We start from the raw sequence: 22,243 nt of genomic DNA, 5'->3' as shown, positions 1-22,243 counted from the left end.
TTTCTTTTTAAAAATGTTAATAGCTGAACAGCCAAAAAATAAATAAGTAATAAACACCATATGTTTGATTAGTTGTCAGCATTTTAGGCAGTTTATTTGAAAAACACATACAAAAAGATCATATACAAGACAATAAATAAAAAAGAGACAGAACAGTTTGGGTTAAGCTATGCAACTTTTTGCATCATCATTAGTAATAAATACAGTACAAAATCCACCCAGAGTGAATCTAAAGATTTTCCACAATATTCACTGATCATGTTATTCTTCATTAAGATTTAGCTATTGCTTTCGTATTATTGATACATACTTCTACATTTCTATAAAATACTCAAGATCATAAAACATTGCGCGGTTACAGCAAAACAGCAGTGTGTTGTACAAAGATGGCCACTTCCCTTTTTCACTGGCAGGTTAAAAATCAACATTTTTCTCAGCAGCAAAGAAACATCTGAAATATTCAAGAAGGTACAGCATCATATTAAACACGTCTACAGAGCTACTCCCACATACACATAGGAAAACCTGAGAAGGACATGCATTAAAAAGCTTGTGCTTTGAGTTCTACTGTTCATTCCGGTTCATCAGCTTGAGTTAATACTATGGCTACTGTCCAGTTCAGCCTGGAGTTACCGGGGTACGCGGTGGAGGGCACAGGGTAAGGCCAGTGAGAGCACGAAATGAAATTATAGTAAGACCAGTCAGCTTCATTCCAATCCAATACATGTTAGAATAATTTGCAGGATTAGTAGAGTATTAATAAGAAATGCACACCGAAAAACGCAGTTAGCTTATCATACCAAGGTGTGAAACATCTATATTGTAAAACCACAGTAACACCAGAAGTTTGCTCAAAAGATCAATGGCTCAAGGTAGCATGTCAGAGAAGTCCCATAAATCCCACACGAAGCAACTCCTAGCAGTATGTAGCAACAGATAATTCAACTGATGTGGTTTCTAAATCATGATTACTAAAGCGACATGTTGATATGAGGGATATGATCATTAAAGGATCTAGTAAAATATCACGGATTATTATGAGCAAAACAAAAGCAAGCTATAAGACAAACAGGGTTGCACCCTGACACCTGTGGTAGATGGAAGCAGGAGTGATATTAAAATAAATAGAAAGTTTAAACATTCAGCTATTAAATCAATAAATGACATAAATGGAATGTAATCTAGATCAACAGCACCATGCTGGTTAGTCCCTCAGTCACCTTTTCTAATTTTCCTCCTTTGAAAAACAAAACACAGACGGCATGCACAAGCATCCCCACCAACCAATGCATAATGAGGTATTTTTTTTTATATATTTTGTGTTATTTTAAATAAATATATTGATTAAATTGCAAAGTTATGAGACAGAGACATTAAATATTCCACCACAATAGCTAGCTAGCTACAGTTAGTAATAAATAATGATTGTTAAATACTTAAGGCATCTTTAATCACAGCATTCTATGTGGACTAGCAAAACCTCCATTTTCATGTATTTGTAATTTCTTTTTTTTTTCTTTTTTTTTTGGATGGAGGTTACATATGTAAATAAAATAAAATAAAAATGCAACACAAACAGTCAAGTTACCTTCCAATAGTACACAAGGAAGCATGAAAATACTTGGAACTGAAAGAAAACACAAAACCTCGGACGAGAAGTACCCACACCACCAAACCAAAATATCAGGCAACGCCATATTATAGTGCATTTACAAAACACAAGCTACATTAGAACGACAATAAATATGTTTTTTTGCAGCATTGCAGCTTCTTTTTCACGATGGTTAAAATGGACAAGGTTTTGGCGTATTAGTACCATGTCCCGATTGGCAGGTGAGCAAAGAAAAAAACAAATAAAACATACAATTAAACAAAAAGAAAAAAAGAAACGGAAGAAAAAGACAATTGAAATAAAATTAATGCTAAGAACAGTTGTTTGGTATTTTTCAAATGGATGGCTTTTTTCTCCCTTTCACCCTCCTTCAAGTGAAGTATGCCAACATGGTTCATGCATGATACAGAGAAACAGCTTCTATCACTGAACATATCACAGTTCTAGCAATACCATACACAAGCACCATGAGGGAGAGTGGGTGGGGGACAATCGTACACATTCTAGCACATTTCACAGGCAGACTAGTTCGGATATTCCCTGTAACACCACCACACAGTCTTGTCTTTATAAGTTTTCAAACAGCCAGAGCAACTACGATTGAAATGCAAGGAGGTGATACACAACAGAGGCGATTAACTTCTATATAGTAATCACATGTGCTTGTCTGATAGGCAATAAGGTTCTGGTAATAAGAAATAGAAATGTCACTCAAATGGCGAGACTCAGGCACTGCATCATCAGCCTCGTGTGAGTGCCGTCAAGACATGAGCAGGCATGGGACGGTTTCTGGTTTTTTGCGGTACAGCACGGTTTTTGAAAATGCCACTAAAATTTTCCATCACACCATACCTGAGGATTGAACCCATTTCACTGAGAATGCCGGTGATGGTGATGTTTGAGCATAGGGTAGGAATTCTCTGAAACGTTTCCTAGTGTTAAGAAAAGTAGTGCTTGTCTATGAACGGAGCAGCAAACAAGTGTAGAGATGCATCAAGAGATCAGCTGTTGATCATAATTTCACTATTTTTAGCTAAAAACTTACAAATCTTAATTTTGCCAATTGGTGAAAATCCCAGACGTGACAAAACAACCTTATTTGGTGTAACTTCTAAGTCAGAAAGTTATCTCCTTTCAATAATCAGAGAGGTGGTCTTCAGTAAAATGATGTCAAGGAAGCAGTGATTAAAAAAAGCGATTGTCTTGTACTACAGTATCTATGCAATCAGATTGTATAGATACTATATTTTCTCTGACATTTTGAGGCTTGCCTGTGGTTCATTCAGGCTGTGAGAGAGCGAGAGAGAGCAAGACTTTAAGCAGATCACAAGAAGGGTAAACAGAGTATTGGAAAGTTGCTGGATATTCTGGAAAAGTCAAAGGTCAAATTAAGGATCCATATTGTAAGGAATACACACACATACTGTGGTTTTTAGTACAGTAAACCACACTAAACATGCTAATCGCTAATATTACTAGAACCATCTTAAAATGTAATAATTCAGATTTAATAATGCAATAATTTCATTTTTGTTTTAAATTATGAGCAAAATCGTGTTTTCTGTCACACTGTGTGACATCACCCCTAATCCTAACACCGATCATGTAGAATTGCTCACAGGTGGTAAAAATATTTTAAGCAGCTTTTTTGTTCCTTTTTATTTCATCTTTTTCAAATAGAAATTAAATCCATTTTACCAAGTCAAAGCTAAACCTGCCACAAAATACCCTGAGTGGTGAAACTCTACGGAAGAATTAGCATGTCTGTTGGAAAAATCAATCAAACCAACTATGTCAATAGGAATAGGAAGTATGGCCTTAAAACTGTATTTTGTTATATTCATTGCAACAATAATGAAACTGTAAAAAAAATTTAATTTCCTCGTAAACAACTATTTCTCAATAGATAAGTAGCTGTGCTACACCTTTTACATTAATTAGTGCAATTGTTCTAGAAAATGGTTCAGTCTCACTGAGCAAACACACATATTTATTGATCCTACCATGGAAGAAGTGAAGAAATATTTCCAAATGCAAATGTAGCATGCCAAGTCATTCTACTGTTTCCTGGGATTTGCGAGCATCAAAGATTAGTTTTTATTGGAGTTCAGTAACTTAGTATTTCTCGACGCACTTTAGCGCCAATGTGCTTTAAAAGGGTTAATTGACCTATTTTAATTTAAATATATATATGTATGTGTGTGTATATACACATACATTTTATATATATGTATTTACATGCATTTTTCCACACCAGAACCAGCATTAAAATCTAAATAAATGGACGAGTCAATGAATTCACATTCCCTAAACCAAAGTTTGTGATTTGGGATTGTTTACTTAGTTTTCAAACAAATATTCTCATCTCATCTTATGATTCACTGATTTAATCTGTATTTTGGATACTTGGTAAAAATAACAACAAAAAAAGAAACTGACGTGAGATACAAGCAGTAAGTAATACCACTAGCGACTGGCTAACCTTTAGCTGCTAACAATGCATCTGCTTACGGCTTCCTATCGCTGCCAGATATCGCAATATATGGACTAGTCAAATGGAACGTAATATATTACACTGGTTTTAAATTATTTTAAACACTTTATGACCAGTGAAAACAGAAAATATTGGTAAAATTTCTCTCATTCTGGTGAACCAAATGTCGCTGATTGTATCCTTACACCTGTACTGTTTAGTTATGCCATCACTTATCTTTTTTAATGGGCGACTTTAAATTTCATCTGAAGATTTTTGACTGTTTCAGGATTCAAATCATACTCATAACTTATGTACAACTGATACTGATTAGAAATTAGTGCAAATAGCTGACACTGATTTTAAAGACGGTAAACGTTCACACACGAGTGTGTGCCTACTGTCTGTGTCTACATATGTGCATCGCAATAGCTACATTTCATAAACAATATTAATAGTTATTACAATAATACTATAGGGGTATGAGATTATATCTTAGCAGCAGTGGAAATAGTAATTGCATTTATGCTCATGAAATAAAAACAGATTATGTTGGAGCTACTTTTTTTTCTTCTTTTTTTTTTTTTAAACCCAGAAACCGTGGCCTTTTTCCTTGCTTTTATCAAACCGGGAGAATCTCATACCGGCCCATGCCTTGTCACGAGGGAGGCTATGGAGGGAATTGCCATTAGACCCAGATCCACCTGCAGATCTTTGAATCCTAAACATGGTGATTAGGAGAGAAATGCCACACTGGTGTGAGATCGGCGTCTAAAGGCAAAGCGTGGTCTACTCGGGGTGAGCAGCAGGGTGAGGGATGGGTGAGGGGCTACTGGGTGCATTCTTGTCCTCCTCTATGAATGATCATAATATACGGTTCACATGCACAGACACAGTTCCTGTTTCTACTTGCTCCACAATATTAACGACACAGCCCAAGCCTGCCATACAGCATGCACATCCGAGGCCTCCGCTCTAGGTTGCAGAGGCCCCGCTACGACACTACGCACATCACTGAAAGCCATGCCTGCAGTTAGCGGGTTCAGCATCAACTCTGATGGCGTCTACTAACTGTAAATCCAAAACCATGTTAGACAAGAAAGAGGGATTTTTGGCCTTTTTTGTTTGTTTTTCTTTTAATTAGCTCTTTCTCTCTTTGCTGAATACTCAATAGAGCCGTATTCATCCTCTCTGTGGGATTTCTTTTTTTTTTTAACAGACATGTTTCTCCAAAAGGCTTTTTGCTTGCTACACAACACTGTTACTCTGTAAATACTTATTCAGTACTATACTCCATTACACCACAAGCGTTCAGCTACAAGAGTTCACACCTAACAACCTCATGCTAATCATTTGACAATGTTCTGTACAGATGTGCTGAGTGAGGGCTTGGGCAGAGTACGGCTTAAAGGATTTTTCACAGGCCTAGGAGGGAGAGGGCAGAGAGGGCTTGGATATACTGGCAGAGAAACGGCTCTAAAACACTACACTGAGCTCGGGAGGCTGGCAGTCAAGAGCGTCCTCTCTCTTGGCAGCTGCATGGAGAAACGTAAGTGGGAGTACACGATCTGACAGAGTTGTGTGAAGCCTCAGCACATCTGTCCATACGTGTCTCTGCTCCTAACCTTTACATCCAGCAAAGTCCTTTTTGAACTGACCTTTGATTCAGTCCAGCCACCTGTCTGTGCATCAACCGCCCCGTCTCTCGTTGTGTTGTACGTTGAGTGTGCTTTGTTGATCCCTCTGTCACGGCTGTCTCAGAAGGCAGGCTCTTTGAGTGATGCAGAGGGAAAGAGGGGTGTTTGGCAGGACTTCCCCAAGGACAGACCGGGGGAGACGATGGAGAAATAACAAGACCACATCTAAAGCTGCAGGAGTCAAGAGGAGCCATCAACTGTCGGGAGTCAGCTGGGTCTCGATGTCCACTCTGCAGATGGGGCATTTCCTGCTGGTGGCCAGCCACTGGTCCACACAGGCCTGGTGGAAAAGGTGCATGCAGGGTAATCTCCTAAAGAAAGCAAAAACACGGGGTCAGAACTGGCTCTGTGTCAGTTGATTAAAACTGTTTTAATCTGATTAGTCATGATGCTTAACTTTGTGCAAATTTTAAAAATGCTTTTAAGGAAATATTTTATAGTCTGGAACATCTTTTTTTTCAGGTTTTCATAAGAAAGGTTTAAAAGAAATCATCTTGTTTTAAACTTAATTTAGAAAATGTTGATGATAAACTGGTTGTACTTTGGTGAAAGCATAATTCACCATTGGAATAAGTAGGTTACACTTCTTTTTTTGTTTGTTTTACATCTTTTTTGGCACTAATGGCCTTTATTTGACAGTAATCTGACAGGAAGACGGGAAAGACAAGCAGCAAAGAAACTGAGGATGAATTCAAACCTTTTCTGACTTTCAACAGCTAAAGTTGAACAAGTTATTTAGGATAAAAAGGTCCAAGATTCAGGGCAGTTTTGGTTGTAAATAAAGAGAAACACTGACAAACCTATAATAGCCACTGAAATATGAGCAATAAAGTTCAATGTCTAGAAGGTTTGAGACGCCATGTATGGAGTCAGGTCAAAAACAAACCCATCTTCTTTGAAATACAACCAAATACGGTTTTATTCAGGAACATTTGTCGTGTTATCTGCTGCTAAGTCTCGATTTTTTTTGTCTTCAAAAAGCAAAAAAAAAAAAAAAAGCTGCAGTGTCACTTTCCCTCTGGACACACATTATGTGATTTGTGAAATGCTTACAGTATGTTTCCTGCGGGCAGCGTTTTCAAGACATGAAGCTGTAAAAAAGGGGGAAAAAATCCTGTGATGGGATTTTAATACCTGATGCTTTGAAGTTGGATGGCAGAACCAATTTAGGCTTAAAAACTGCCTAGACCATGTGACAGCTGTATCCAGTGTGAATATAAATAAGGTCTGTAAACTACAGTCTTTCTCCACCTCTCTGTAAACGGCATGATGTTAGACCCGAAATGAAAATATTAAAGTGGGAAATGTCCCAAAAAAAACTTTCACCTGGTGACAAACAAGGAGATTTTAATACTAATAAACAAACATCGAGCTTGGCAAACATTTATCACAGAAGTGAAGCCTTGTCCCTTTGAAAAATTACTTGCTGTACTTGGGATGAACAACAGTATTGTTGTTTTGAGACCATTTTGAAGTAATAAATTGATAATGGCACACAACAGTGCAGCTGGAAGCTATTTTAATTATCCAAAATAAAACAGCAAAATAATAAAACAGACATAAAATAAAACCATGCTCAAGTGAATGAATAAAAGTGATTATGAAGTCTCTGAAAACAAAATTGCCCATCAAAAAATACAGATCATCAAAAAGGAAATTATCAACTTTACTTTAATTTTTCATTCGATTAATTTCTCATTGTGACAGACTTACGTCAGTCTGCACTAAACTAGCACATAATAAGAGCATAATGAGGTTTTTAAAGGGTTTCTAAAGATGTTTTATATCATAATTCCACATTTCTCCTGGCACTAATTTACAGGGTTATCTGTTGTGTTTGTCCATTTCTAAATTATAAACACACAATCAAAACAGCAGTCCAGTTTTTAAAACGAAAGCTGCAAAAAAGCAGAGTTGATGGACAGACTGATGGATGATTCCACACTAGTAGGAACCAAGCATCCCTCCTTAAAAAAAAAAAAACTGCGTTTTTCTGTACCTTACATCCTCTCCGTCTTCCAGCATCGACAGACAAATGGTGCACTTCTCATCTGTGTCCAGCTCCTCATCATCCAGACACATCTTCAGGTCCTGCGGTATTCTCTGCAGAGGAGAGCGGAGCGCACGCAAACACACTTTAATTTTTAAACGGACGCAGTGTTGATGCCACAGGGGTGTCTGAGTCAGCTAGGGTTGGATATGTTTTCTAAAAAGAGTCACCTCATCAGAGCTCCCTGAGAAGAAGAAAAAAAAGCTAATATTCTGACACTTTTCCCACAGCAACTGGGTCAGACTGAGTGCAGACGTTTCTTTAAATTCACTCCACGCTCATATCTGCAGACAGCCGGATGACTCATCCCCCCTCGCCTTAAATTATGAACGCTGCAGCTCCGGCTCATTAAATCTCAAACAGAAATTGGGTTGACTTTTGAACTACGGTAAGAGTCGTGACCTTTTCTCGCTACCCTCTTCTTTGCTCTCTGATCCTGCCCACTGGCAGCGCTGCCTTTCTCTGTTGTTCCCTTCTTTCACGTCTCGCTCGGTTTGTTTCTGGCCCAGTTCTTTGTCGGTAACCATCAAAAAGGTTGCAAAGGGCCTCCAGTCGTACCTTTTTGTACTTGTGGGGGAAAGTGAATCTCTCGATGGTGGTTTGGACGGCTCCGCGATTCACGCTGCCCAGTCTGTCCTCCAGCTGCAGAAGCTCCTATGAAGAAACATTCAAAAAGCAAATTATTATCTAACAAAACGAGGAAGACGATAGCAAAATATTTTGAATGCAAAGGAGGCCACAAGAAAACTGTTGTCAAGTGAATATGAATGCTATGAGATTAAAGTAAAGTAGTCATTTAAAGCATGTGTGCCAAACTCAAGGCCCAGGGGCCAAATCTGGCCCATCATAACAGTTTATGTGGCCCTCTTGACTCCAGAGGGACACATAAATAAAACCTTCACGATAAGACTTGATTTGATTTTATCAATCAAATCAAATAAATTTATATCTGTTTACTACCAAATTACATCAATCTGCCCGTCTAGTTTTTTGCAATTCCTCAAAAACAGGAATTCACGTAAAATCAACTGATCCCCACGGGTTTTCGCACTAATGCGTGGTTATGAGTTTATTGCAAATTTTCCCCCAAAGATGGTCAAAAACATTTGGTTTAAGTGATGCTAACTCCAACCTGCAGGTGGTAGTATTTTTTTTTCTTCTGCTACACTGCTGAATTTATGTCAAGTCCATGATCAATATAGCAAGTAACAAAAATTTACATTTACTGTCATACATAAGCGCAAATATCGCAAAATTTCTTGCAAATATTTCTAAATTAGCTCCACAAAATCAGTGATTTTGATTGCAAAAAAATATCACAAAAACACTCACAGTCTGAAAAGATTATCATTATTTAATTCTAAGAAGTTACTGAATGTGAAAGTTACTTGCAGAGACAGCTTTTTATTAATATTTTATCAGTTTGCTATCAATACATTCTTTTACAACTGGCCCTTTGACAACATTCGTGATCGTGATATTGCCCAAAATTAAAATGAGTTTTGTATCCCTGGTCTAAAAAACAAACAGACTGATAGAAAATAATAATTTAAAAAAATCTATTACAAACTGAAGCCTTCTCAGTGTGTCTGAGGCAGAGACAGAGAGAGAGAGAAAGAGAAAGAAAGAGAAAAAGAGAGAGAGAGAAAGAGAGAGAGACAGAGAGAGACAGAGAGAGAGAGAGAGAGAGAGAGAGAGAGAGAGAGAGAGAGAGAGAGAGAGACAGAGAGATAGAGAAAGAGAGAGACAGAGAGAGACAGAGAGAGACAGAGAGAGAGAAGCTGCACAGACCTCATAGCTCTCTCTGACGGCAGAGGCATGCCGGGAAGGGTTGAGACTCTGCAGAGCCAGCAAGTGCAACTGGGGATACGGGTAGTTTCTGATCTCATGGACGACCTAAAAAGTGACAGATGAAAGAAGCTGGATCAGCTCCACACCAGAAATCTGACGCTGGTCCTCCCCGGCTGCTGAGCTTCAGCTCAGAAAGCAAAATGAGAATCAGTGAAAGTTCAGAGAGACGGAGGTGATTTATTGCAGAGAGACCGGGATGGGGGGGGGGGGTTCTCACCACTTGTGTTGAGGCATTGTTTCTGGGGAAGTGGTGCATCCTGGGGGAGGTCAAGTAGTGCTGATAGTGCTGCGGCAGCGGGTGGATGTGGTACTGGTGAGGGGGCAGCCCGGCGTCCACACTGAGATCCCTGAAGAAAAGGCAAAGTCATTTACCAGCAGCTCACTCTGCGTTTTATAGGTTTCAATAGCTTGTGATTAAAGACTGTGATATAGTTAGTAATTAGAATATGTTAAATTAAAATTTATTAAAAAAGATTTTGATTGAAATAGTAGACAATTTTAAAAAAACTCAAAATGGAAAGCCTTTTCATTAGAGCGAGCACAATTAGGTTACATTTTGTTCTTTTTGCTCTGTCATCAAGATGTTTGCTCCTCTTTCAGTGTGGTTTGTCTTTTATTACTAAGCCATAAAAAAATTAATTACCTCTTTTACAAGTGTAGAGAGCAGTATGAGGGTAGCATATTAGTCACTAAGATCTACATCATTAGGGCCATAAAAGTCCATTTATTCGCTAAATGTATGGCTGGCTGCTGGTAGAGATTGAATACATCTCACCTAAAATGTTGTAGCCAACCAAATATTGCGTCCAGGTAATCCTAATATTACACTTGCTAATGCAATAAAAATTGAAATTTAATTTATTTGGTAGGGATAAATTAAATAGATCAGTATATGTTAATTTATGGAAATTAACATTTCGGTAAACGCACCAGAATTAGCTAAAAGGCTATTTTTCATCTGGACAAAATTTGTCCTGATAAAAACAGACAAAGGTTGAAATGACTTAACTACACAAATTCTGTCAATAACTGCATTCAACACAAATAGAAAATGTAAAAAAGAAAAAGTAAAACTACATCCCAATTATAATAAAAGGTATAAGAAATTAAAACAGTTGCGTTTGACAGTTACAGTACTGTGCAGCTCCAGTCAGAAGAAAAAGACAAAATGGCTGAAAGAAGCAAAACCTAACATAGGGATGGCAGAAATATAATAAGGAAATAAACTATTAATAAACATTCAAAGCTTTTTTGTAGTAGTTTAATCTGAAATTATAAAAGTTAGAAAAATCCAACCTTTAATTTGAATATGTTTGTCAATGTGGGAGAAACTAAATTACTGACATTCCTTAAAATTCTTATAAAACAAATACTTGTTTTTTTACATTTATGCTGTTTTTAGTTGGAAAGAATTTCTAGGAATGTTTAATTAGTAATTAAATTAGTTTAAATAAGTATGGCTTCCTGAATGAAAGGGGTACAAATATTACATATAAAAATCTATTATGTACTCTTGAAAATAGAAAAGAGAACATATACTTCAAGTAGGGCAGATGTCTATCGAGCTTCATAAGGAATATCCTTAAAAAAGTCAATAGCTCCTCACCTAAATATTTATAGTTTTGAACAATCTGTGGACTTCTCCATAGCAACCATTTATTTTTCAGGATTTTTGCACATTTTTATCCAGGCAGACATCTAAACATTGCAGGACTCTGGCCCTCCAGTAAAGCAGTATAAGGCCACAACTTTAAGCCAAATAATAAAATGCGCTGCTCACCAGTCGGTCCCCTCAGCCAGGTAGCGAGGCTGCTGCACCACCGGCTGAGCAGGGACATGAAGAGGAGGACCAAACTCATAGCCTGGTCGCAGTCTGTGTGGCTGGTGAGGGACTCTCTCTGGGGTGCGTCTACTAAAGGAAAGAAGCCAAGCATTTGAATCATATTCTCCATAAAATGTTACATATTTTGCTTCCTTGATGTCTATGGACTATACAAAACATGTCCATTTCATTTTTTTTTATTTTTTAGTCTGCACAAAATAATTCTTATAAAATGAGATGTCTGGTCAATTTAGTCTATTTTGATCTCCTTTCAGAATGAGATGTTTTGGGTTTGTTTCTTGTCAATGCTGCTGGCCACGCCGCTCCATCTCAACTTTTACATTCACTCCTGAAAATAACTGCAAACAGATGTGCAGCTACACAGCAGCATATCTTTGAAAAGCAGAAGTGGAGCCTCCTGCTCAACCAACAAGAATGCAGCAAGTAGTTTCTGTATAGTAAGTCAACAGCAAAACACTTGTCTTGTTCAGCAGCCATTGTACAGTGCATACAGTGTAAGTAAAAGTGCTGGAGCTCAGCTTGGATTGTTAGGTAAGGGCATGGTGCCTCGACAATCAGGAGGTTTTTCAAATGGCTCATTTTCCACACACCTAAAAACATTAACTTCTTCCCAAAAAAAACAGCTGCGTGGTTTTCTTAAGCACTTTTGTTGTTCTCGAGGAAACATACTGTTCTCGAAGAATAAAAACGTGCAAAATGTGAATTTTGCTTAGTAGGTCCCCATCGTTTTGTTTTTTTTATTAAGCACCAAACCTTTCTGTAGATACCTGGATGGCGGCAGAATGTGTCGGTGCTGAGCCTCGAGGATCTGCTGCTGGAGGAGGTATTGCTGGTGTAATGCCTGAGGTAGGAAGGGTGGGCCGGGGATGTCCTGGAATTGCGGAGCGGGCAACGGGTTGAGAGGTGGGTGGAGCGGAGGACCGTGCTGGTGGCCAGGAGGGGCCAGGTGGGGGTTCATGCCTGACTGCGGCTGCCCTGGATGGGGCATTGGGAAGTCCATGGGCAGCGGAGCCTGAGGACCTAACTGGAAGTGCCGGCAAGAGGTAGCATGGCTGTGCTGCTGCTGTTGCTGCTGCTGCCGGTTAAAATGGGATCCTGTGGAGGATACGAAGAACTTGTCAGGAGTCTAAAGGAAGAAACAAGTTGGAATTAATTGTGAGTGAAATGTGGTGTCGCTTTGTGTGTGATGCAGCATGTTCATGAAGCCCTACGTCTTACCTAGGGTGAAAATTACTTCTGGTTGGGAAGAAAATGATGGTTACCACAAGCACCATGAAAATGACAACCCATTTTTGGTCTTGCACAGAAACGTGAGCTTTTCTTTCTTTCTACCGAGTCATGTTATCAACTCCGGTCTTCTGATTCAGAAGAGGAAAGAGACGGTGTACAGGTGACGTCTTCAATGCGGTTCACCTTGCATAAATTCTGCACCTGACAGTAGGTTAGCGAATCCAATAAAACATTATTACCTCTCTGTCTCTAAGAAATACGGTCAAGTATTTCTGTGCGCATCTCACTGTTTTCTTTTTTTACAGTATTTTTTATCAAATTAACCAGGCAATATCCTTTGTTGTTGCACAGCAGAGAAAATAGCTGTTAAGATTAAGTTTTTCCACAGAAAATCTATTTCTAATTGGCCTATTGACATTAAATTCACACCAGATGTTGGCAATAACCCAAGTAATTCACACATAGAAGGAAGCTAAAACAAAATAGTCCATAAATTGTGCATAATGTAGTGGGATGACACATGGAAGTAGTAAACCAAGGTGCAAAAAAGGCAAAACATATTTAACAACTGAAATCTGGCATCAATCCTTTTTCTGTGAGTTAATATATTAATATCCCTGATTTATTTCCAATTTATAATCCATAAAAATGTATCTTATCTGTCAGTTTTGACCAAAAGAAGATGAAGATCATGAAAATAATTGTTAAAAAAGAAGCATACTAAGAATGTTTGAAATCTTGTCGCAAATTATACTGAAGGCTTTGGTTACAGAGGTATTTCTAAACTCCAGTGAGTTCTGTTGGGAGTTACAAACTGGCAGTGGAAGGGACCTAATTTATGATCATAGGGTCCTCACAAGTTCTCCTACAAAGTGGAAAGAATAATCAAATAGGGTTGAATACAAAAGGCAAGGGCCACGCAAAGTTTTTGAAAGGCCTGGAACCAACAAGAAAACAATAAGCAATGAGCTCAACAAAAATAGCATCTCCATACACTCACTGCGCAAGACTCCACTGATGAAGAAAAGTCTGGTTTGTTTTTCAGGATGTGGCTCTGGTGGGTTTTATATTAATGAAGGAATGGATGGAGGAACAGATAAATAAACTTACTTGATATGAATCTGAAAATAAAATGTGAGTGGATTTTTCAACAAGAAAATATTCAACTAGTTTCTGACAACAAAGAAAGCTGCCAGGATAGTCTTCTATTACCTAGCTGGTATTAGAGCTGCACAATAGATTAGCAATTTGTTCATCATTATTCTCAAAAGATCACGGTTTTGTATTTTTATGCAGTTATATTCAGGATGTTGGATGATGACATGATAGTAGATGACAGTCAGTGTTGAAAGCAGCACAGCAGATGAAAAATGGAGGGAAGAAAATTAGGGTTTACCGCAAGTGTTCTACAATATCATAGCAAGATTTGTTAATATTGTCAAGCCTTTACTTGAATTCAGTGGAAAATGTGCATAACTTACACGCAACTCTAATGCACAGAAAAGGCAAAAGGACATTCATGATTTGAAGAATTTTATGTGGAAGGTCAAAGTCACTCCTAAATAAAGTGTGATTAGGTCACACACACAGGAAGCATCTTATAGCTGCCATTACCAAAAAAGTGTTATGGTCCAAGCCTTTAGGTAAGTGTGTTTGGTGTTTGTTTCCTTTAAAATGGTGGATTCATTTTTATTTATTTTTTGCCATGTGGTCTTACATCAGTAGCACCTTGAATTACTATTCCATTTTTTGGATGTGCACTGCTTACTGCTGAAAATAGGGAAACTATAAGATGTATTTTATGTTTTGACTCCAAAGCCATCCCAACTCATACTTCAAATTTCCTACATTTTGATTTGTTGAGGGGGAGTTAGGATTGGGCTTGCCCAGGGTAACATTTATGCTAGAACCACCAGTGTTCCTGGACCATTCTTTGATTTGATGTGTGGACAAATTTGTTCAGGTTTTTTTGTATATGTGGATTACTTGGGTTATAATCTGCACTTGGTGTAAACTTCATAATAACCATTAAAATATATTTAAAAACATCGTCATGATCAATACCGATTTCCCACAGTGTAAGAGTCCTTCAATACAATCTACCCCATCTTCTTTGTCTTACACTTACACTACGACTACATTGTTTTTCCATTCAGCAGTCAAGAGGAAATAGTTTGAATGCCTTTTTCCAGCTCTCCCACCACAGCTATTTGGCAGATACAGGGAACAGACTGCTGTCTGGAAAATAAGGGAGGAAAATTGCAGACTGGCTGATACTCAGGCACAAAAAGGTTTTAATTCTCTGCCTAAAGTAAAGACTTTTTGATTCATAAGTACACACAATTTGCAGCTATGAGGATCATTTCAGCTAAATTATTCTTGTTCACCCACTGGGGAGCGGATTTAACTTACTACCCATGTCTTGATTTTAACAAAAATCAAAGTTTGCACATAGAAATCACACCAATCTTTTCCTTGACAGGTATTTTGGAAACATTACTAGGCAAAATCTGCATTGCATTTGCTGGCAGTCGGCTTAAAAAGTGACGTGTCCCTCCGAAAATAAAACAAGAAAAAAAAAAGCATATCTTTGTTTCAGCTTGGTAGTTTGTCAGTACAGCCAGGCAGACAAGAGGTTGAACTTGCTGCCTCGGGTCGAGTCTAGACTGCAAACAGCACACTGCGTTTTCAAGCAGCTCAGTGAAAACGATCACCATGAATGACAGCAGATAGACTCATTCAGGCCCTGTGATGGAGAAAGCGTGGAAATCGTCTATCTTTGTCATAGCAGGAGAGGAGGTGGTTGAGGGGGAGTGGAGGGGATGGGGTGGAGGGGAGAGGGGCAGGTAGGGACAAGGCAAAAGGGGGGATGGGGGTAATAAATGGAAATCAGCAAGAAGCACACTGAAGGTTAGGATAAACACTATATTCTTTATTGAAAAATATTAGTATATGTGGAATTTGTGTATTTTTTTTTTCCTTGTTTGTTTGTAATAATAGTATAAAACCATGCAACAAAACTAAACAACATAGATTGAAGGCAAGGCCCACCATGCTCCATATAGGGTTAAAAAAAGAACAAAAGCAGCATCCAATGAGCAGACGTGTTGGCTACAGCACATGATTTCAGTACAGCAAGGGTACATCTTTACTACAGAAAGATTACATTGGATTTTCACTAGTCAATGTAGAAAAAACATAAACAAAAATAATTATGAATCATAAATGTGACCATGCACTGAAAGTACCATTACCAGAACAAAAGGTAAAGAGAGACCACAACCAAACAATAAAGACGTTATTAATAATAAGAGGATCTCTTTAGCAGTGCAGGAAAAAATAGGCATCCCTGTGAAATGGATAGCATTTTGGTTGTATGTTAGTGGGGTAAATTTGAAAGTGATGAACCACCAGTAAGCATGTTTTCCAACTTCATATTGAAAAATTTTACATGCCCACAAAGGGCCCTGACGATTCAGTGTGATTCAAAGCTTGAAATTTTGCAAAAGGGAACAAAAAGATTACACAAAAAATGGAGACAGTTATGATAGGTTGCTGTGTGCAGGTGCAGTGTACCTTAAGTCACATGGCAGGAGGAAATTGCATGCACATGGTTCCAATTTGCATATCTGCTTTGTCAATCGCAGGTCGGTTTGATAATGTACATTGCACCTTGTGTGAAGAGAAGGAGGATGAGCCAAATTCTGGTGTTCAACAATGCAAGTGCAGTACTTTGAGATCATGCAAAATGTATCCACTTTACAGGAATTTACAGCATGTTGTCTAACAAGACTGGATGGGAGGTACACAATGACATTCAACTGATATCTAGAAAGGAGCTATAATGTTTACTCAGTGCTACAGCAATTTGACAGAAAAAAAGACAAAACAAGGTGCTGTGTTCTAGGTGTTAGCTAAGTTTTAGTTTGCTTAACATGAAACAGTCTATAGCTGAATACATCTCGGGAAAGGGTGCTTTTAATACCAATGTCGTCTTCTGATGGAAAGAGGAAATGAAGAAGGGATTCACAATACAGCTAAATGCAGAGAACAGGCAGAGGCCACGCCACACCACACAGCAGCAGATGATCATTAGCTACACAATGGGGGGGACGACAAAGATCTGATAAATGCAGAATGTAGAGCCAGCCTCCATACTATGAAACAGGGAAATAAGAACAGAAATAAAAGCACAATGAAATCACTGATGCCACTGTTGTAAAATTAATGTTACACTGTAGCTTTATAAATGCATCTCTGCTATGTGAGCGCAGATTTGGGTTATGTTTGCAGCTCTGCAGCTTCAGACAAGCAGCTGCTGGATTGCCAATTAGCAAATCAAAAAGAAACGGCGGACAGGGCTGATTGATCGGATATCTATGCTCTCTCCACGCATTGATTTGTACGCTGACCAATTAACACTGGTAGCAATTAGCCGAATCGTGGTGTGAAATCTGTTAGCGCCGGCAGGAGCGGATGATCTTCAAATGACATCATCCAGGCACAGATAAGCTGACTGGCTGAAGGGGCTACGTCTATTTTGCGGTATTTTAACACTGCAAATACGCGACAGAGTAGCTCTCGCAAATTAAATAACAAGCTGAGGACAAAAAAAAACTATTGATAAATACGTTATAAAACACAGCTGGTTGTACTAATGTATCGCATTTCGAGCCGCACTATCTAAGCATGTGGAACCCTTTGTGGCAAATGTTTCCGTTCCAGGAAATAGCCGGAGCCAACAAGACAGTTAGCTTATCTGTAGCAAGGGCATTTCCTTTCTAACAGTTTTTTTTTACCACGAAGTTATCTCAGACAAATAAACATCATTCGATAAGTCTCACTAATCTATAACGACCCAAATTATAAAAGTACCGGCGCGGTTTGGGTCGTCGTCAGGAAAAGCTTGACCGTTAATATGAAGCTAACAGAAGCTAACGCGACGGCTAGCCAACAGCTGCAGTGAATATTAAGATAAACAGGGCACATGTTTTGGATCGATGTGAATACTAATACCGTACCTCTGTTTCTTACTGAGCCGAATACGGGAAGAACCAGGTATCCTACATGCACTAACACCATCCTGGGATCCGTATCTTATGATTCCGCCGGGTTTTTTTTAGAGAGATGGAGCAGTAGTAGCAGCCCATGCGGATCTACATTCAGGCGGTTGGTTGTTGCTTGCAAATACTACAGGCGAACCAACGACTGTCTGACTGGTCTGGTTGTCGCTGACAAAAGCAGACATGTCATTTTTAGTCCGGAGCAAAAGAGGGCGATGTTGCAGCGCTGCATGCTGTAGCTGGAGGTATCTCAAGGTGAACCTGTCCGGACCTGACAATTCAGCTTAATTTATATTACTGCAACTATGAAACGGACTGTTATACAGGAAAAATGTGCTAAGCTGTAATACTTAACGTTTAAAGGGCTTCCTGCACTCACTCAGGCTATTGATGTTTCTCCTAATTAAAAAGACTCGGTGGAAATGGATCGGAAATCAGAATGTGCAAATCTAACTAGTGCCAAAAATGGAGGAGGATTGGGGCCACTGAAAAATTCAATTAAACTATGACAATAAAATTACAATTGAGGTTAATAAAAATAGTTATTGTTTACCCTGAGAATCTTCTTAATGAAACAGCTTTACAATGTGTCTTCAGTCAGAGGCTATTTCAGAACCACTATAATACAGACTGCTACAGGAGATCCTTCCTCCTATCGACAATCAGTATTTACAGTTCTTTGAATAACCTTTAATTTATATTTGGTATCAATAAAGTGTTTTTGTATATCATAATTCTGACTTTAATCTCAAAATTATGAGAGGAACACCTGCTTTAAAGTCAGAACTATCTGATAATTCTCTCCCATGTGCCTGGAAAAAAAAGGAAATCTAGTTTTGTAAATCTATGCCCTTATAATAATAATTTGTTTTTCTTCGGTGAAAGAAACCACAAATGGGGATTTGCTACTTGGTATCAGTCTGGTAAACAACAATAGATGTTTCGGGTTGGGAGAAATAGCATCTTCTGTAAGTTGACCTCCTTACTGGATCCAGTGGTGGGAAGTAACGTTACTGTACTTAAGTACAGTTTTCGTGTATCTGTACCTTACTTAAGTAGATTTAATAATGGGTACTTTCTACTTTTACTCCACTACATTTTACAGTAAGTATCTGTACTTTCTACTTCACTACATTTCTACAAAAGTGTCGCGTTACTCGTTACATCCAAGTCGCGTTGCTCTTTTTTTCCGTTAAAATGTGAAGTTCAGGGACTTAAGGTGGCGCCGTAAAATCCGAGCAATAACGTGACTTAGTGTCTGTTGTCACCCATCGCCTCCACCTTTACTCGCACGCGGAGCTCCAAGACATGCGCGGTGAGCGGGAGAAGATGTCTGTCTAATCGTCAGTAATATAGCTCTGCATAAATCGATATGGCGACATGTAAAATCAGCAGCGCTTCGCTTTCACAGACGGTGGGGACTTCGTCCAACATTTAGCATCACTTGGAAGGAAAGCTTAAAGAAAGGTAAGCTCCGTGGACGTGTTGCTAGCAAAGCTAGCTGTACAGAGACACATGTTGCATCTGCGATGAAAAAAGAGTTGTCACTCATGCGCTGAATTATTGTGTGGAGGTGTTGACTGAGGCGTCTCATATATTGTATGGGACAACGCTGGTACCAAAGTGCAATACAGTGGTATGATATTCAGGAACGATCCGATTCTTCTGGATGGATCTTTACTGATTAAATTTATTTAAGCTCTAAGTATTTGATATCTAGGTGTTTTATGGGAATGTGGATCTTTCAGATCAATTTGAGAACCAATTTTGATAGGTAAAAGTACATTTATTTTGTGTCACATTTCCCACTTAAAATATTTTATTCCCCCCTTTTAAATAATCTGCCATTTACTTTATTTTGATGTTCTAAAGTTTAATTGTGTCTTGACTTGGTCTTGGGTTGGTGGTCTTGACTACAACACTGCTACTGGCTCCTTGGTTGAATGTCCTCCCCCACCCACCTTCTTTCCATCCCCTTTCTGTTGGATTTCTTTAAAAATAAATGCCATTAGTGGCAAAAAAAAGTGAAGTCCATGTTATGTTTGGACAGGAGACAAGATGCTTCCATCCCTGAAATTATGATGCATAGAATCACATATCTAAGTCTAAGCTATGTTACAGAGTAAACACAATAAAAACATGCTTTATCTGTGGTATTGTTCATTAAAATGGCACATTTCTAATGTATTAAAATCGAATACGATCGGTACACTTAATGATATTAGCGATTAGGTAATCCATTCAGCAAGTACTTTTACTTTTAATACTTAAGTATCTTTAAAAGCCAGTACTTTTTTACTTTTACTTAAGTACAAATGTTAATGTGGTAGTTTTACTTTTACTTGAGTACATTTTTGTCTGTGTATTTGTACTTCTACTTAAGTAAATTTTTTGAGTGCTTTCTCCACCACTGACTGGATCAGATAGAGTGAATTCTGTTTATACTCAGAAAATAAATCAAGATTCTAATGCCACTTCATTTAGGAGTGACCTTCTGAAATGGCACTTGCCAACATAATAGACTTACTAGAGTCAGTCACGTAGGAGAGGCAACATGTATTGATTTGTTTATGAACAAAATGCCAAAAATTAAAGGCTGCTGTTTTGATCAACTTGCAGTGACAGCTGGGTGTATGAAATTCAAGATGAGATCATACATAATGATCAGAAGTGATTAAAATATAGATTCTGGTAAATGAGTAACAGATTCTAAAGATTTGTTATAAATGGTAAGTTCCTAATAAATTTTTATTAGTTTGCATTTTATGATGCACTCTCCGAGGTGGAGCAATTAGTAACATTCATTCTTGAAGTAATCTCCTGTAGCATGGTTAAATTAAGACACATTATTGAAATTTATGGATCAGTCAGTTTCAGAATATTTAAAAAATCATTCAAAGAGAAATTGTTTAGAACCTATTTTAAAATCTGCATTACAAATACAAGAGGCAAAAAGAATTTTGTGTAATTTCAAGGGTTAATATTTATATAGGATTATTGCAAAGGGGAAAATATGATTGTTTTCTTTTAATTTTTTCGTTGTGGTTTGCATATTTGGATTGTTTTGTTTCTTTTGTTTTCCCCTTTAACAACCCAAGCGCACTGGGCTGAGGGCGGCCATTTAAGGAGGCGAAGCGCACTGACTGCGTCCCGTAATCAGTGCGCTCAAGCGTCAGCAGAGGCTGATTGAATAAAAGGAGCCTGGATGGAAGGAGAAGGGCGAAGACTGATCCTGTGATTGCCAGAGACGGATGCGCCGCCGAGTGAGGAGACGGACGGAATCCGCACGCCAGGCGCGGAGCGCCGAGAGGTGGGCCGACGGCTCAGTGCAGAGGATTGGGGCAGAAGGGAACCTGCCCGCGCCTCTGGGTCAGTCTGAAAAGGGGCGTGGCACGCCGCAGAGTCGGCTGAGGATCGGCAAGTGAGCGCCTTATAGGCAGATTGCCGTCACCTGGAGCGGCGTGATGAGTGGAGCCCAACTGGTGGCCTCGGATTGGTGACTTCCTTTATTAAGGACAATTACTGAACTTCGGATTTTATTAAGAAGAAAAGGACTGTTTTATTGTGTCAGTACTAAAAGTGACCTTTTGTAATAAAATACTCTTAAATTTGATGGTTCTGCTGTTTGGGTTTTTGAGTTGTTTGCTCCCCCTTCTATCAAAAACGAAGTGTGGGGCCCTATTGGTCACAGGATCAACGCTAAAAAGAATCTTTTGCCACATGAAAAATCAAAGGGAACTTCTAATTAATGTAAACAAGAATGAAATGAATAATCAAGCTAAGATAACATACTAATAAGGAAAAAAGAAGGAAGAAAATCGAAAAACTTTAGACAATGGTTTCCAACTACCTATTACTAAACAAAAGAAATAACACTCAAGAGCTTATTTATATTCTCCAAAGTCTACAGAAAGTACTAGATCTGAGTTCTGATACATACAAATACATTTGTAGGTTTGTTTCCATTGCAGTCAGTGTAACAAGATAACAAAAGAAAGGTAAGATGTTATACCAGATTACATATTTAAAATACACTAATCTTGTTTCCTTTTCCACTCAGACAGAACCTGCTTCTATCAGTGGATTCTTTATGTTAACTGGGGACAATTACTTTCCACTGTTGCCACATCCTTGCTCAGAATGATGGGTTGCTGAAAAGTAAACAAATCAATGCAACTGACTTTTAGGTCTTTAGATAAATGATCTATTAGCGTGTTGTATCAAATGGGAAACTGATTTTTGTGTTGCATTATAACTTGGACTGAATTTTATTGAAATGGATTCAATTGATTTGATTTTGGCAATTAACTAGATTCTATGAAGTTGGTATAAATTGGGCCATTTGTCTTGTGAGGCATTTTGTTGTAAATTAGGAACCACCTAAATAAATTAAAATAAAACTGAATTCAATTAAGGAATTCATA

At 38.3% G+C, this 22,243-nt stretch overlaps 1 protein-coding gene across 1 annotated transcript; it reads right to left on the bottom strand.

Annotated features, from left to right (window-relative positions):
• Positions 1-68: 68 nt before the first annotated feature.
• Positions 69-18,410, bottom strand: ark2cb (arkadia (RNF111) C-terminal like ring finger ubiquitin ligase 2Cb). Its single transcript, XM_008418290.2, has 8 exons — positions 17,778-18,410; positions 12,294-12,621; positions 11,464-11,595; positions 9,901-10,030; positions 9,624-9,728; positions 8,391-8,486; positions 7,782-7,885; positions 69-6,093 (listed from the first exon to the last, which is right to left on the bottom strand). Exons 1-8 carry the CDS (start codon positions 17,836-17,838, stop codon positions 5,976-5,978), a joined length of 1,074 nt encoding a protein of 357 aa, XP_008416512.1. The 5' UTR covers positions 17,839-18,410; the 3' UTR covers positions 69-5,975.
• Between the last annotated feature and the right edge of the window lie 3,833 nt (positions 18,411-22,243).

The sequence above is a fragment of the Poecilia reticulata genome, linkage group LG9 (assembly GCF_000633615.1).
Source record: "Poecilia reticulata strain Guanapo linkage group LG9, Guppy_female_1.0+MT, whole genome shotgun sequence".
Classification (NCBI taxonomy): domain Eukaryota; kingdom Metazoa; phylum Chordata; class Actinopteri; order Cyprinodontiformes; family Poeciliidae; genus Poecilia; species Poecilia reticulata.
This window is presented reverse-complemented; position numbering and strand designations above follow the sequence as displayed.

Bases quoted from the DNA above. Each gene is read 5' to 3' on its own strand.
- ark2cb (XM_008418290.2), bottom strand. From the start codon at position 17,838: ATGGTGTTAGTGCATGTAGGATACCTGGTTCTTCCCGTATTCGGCTCA. The intron at 12,622-17,777 runs GTACGGTATTAG...TATCCTCCACAG, and splicing joins CGGCTCAGTAAGAAACAGAG to GATCCCATTTTAACCGGCAG. The intron at 8,487-9,623 runs GTCTGTGCAGCT...GTTTCTTCATAG, and splicing joins CCGTCAGAGAGAGCTATGAG to GAGCTTCTGCAGCTGGAGGA.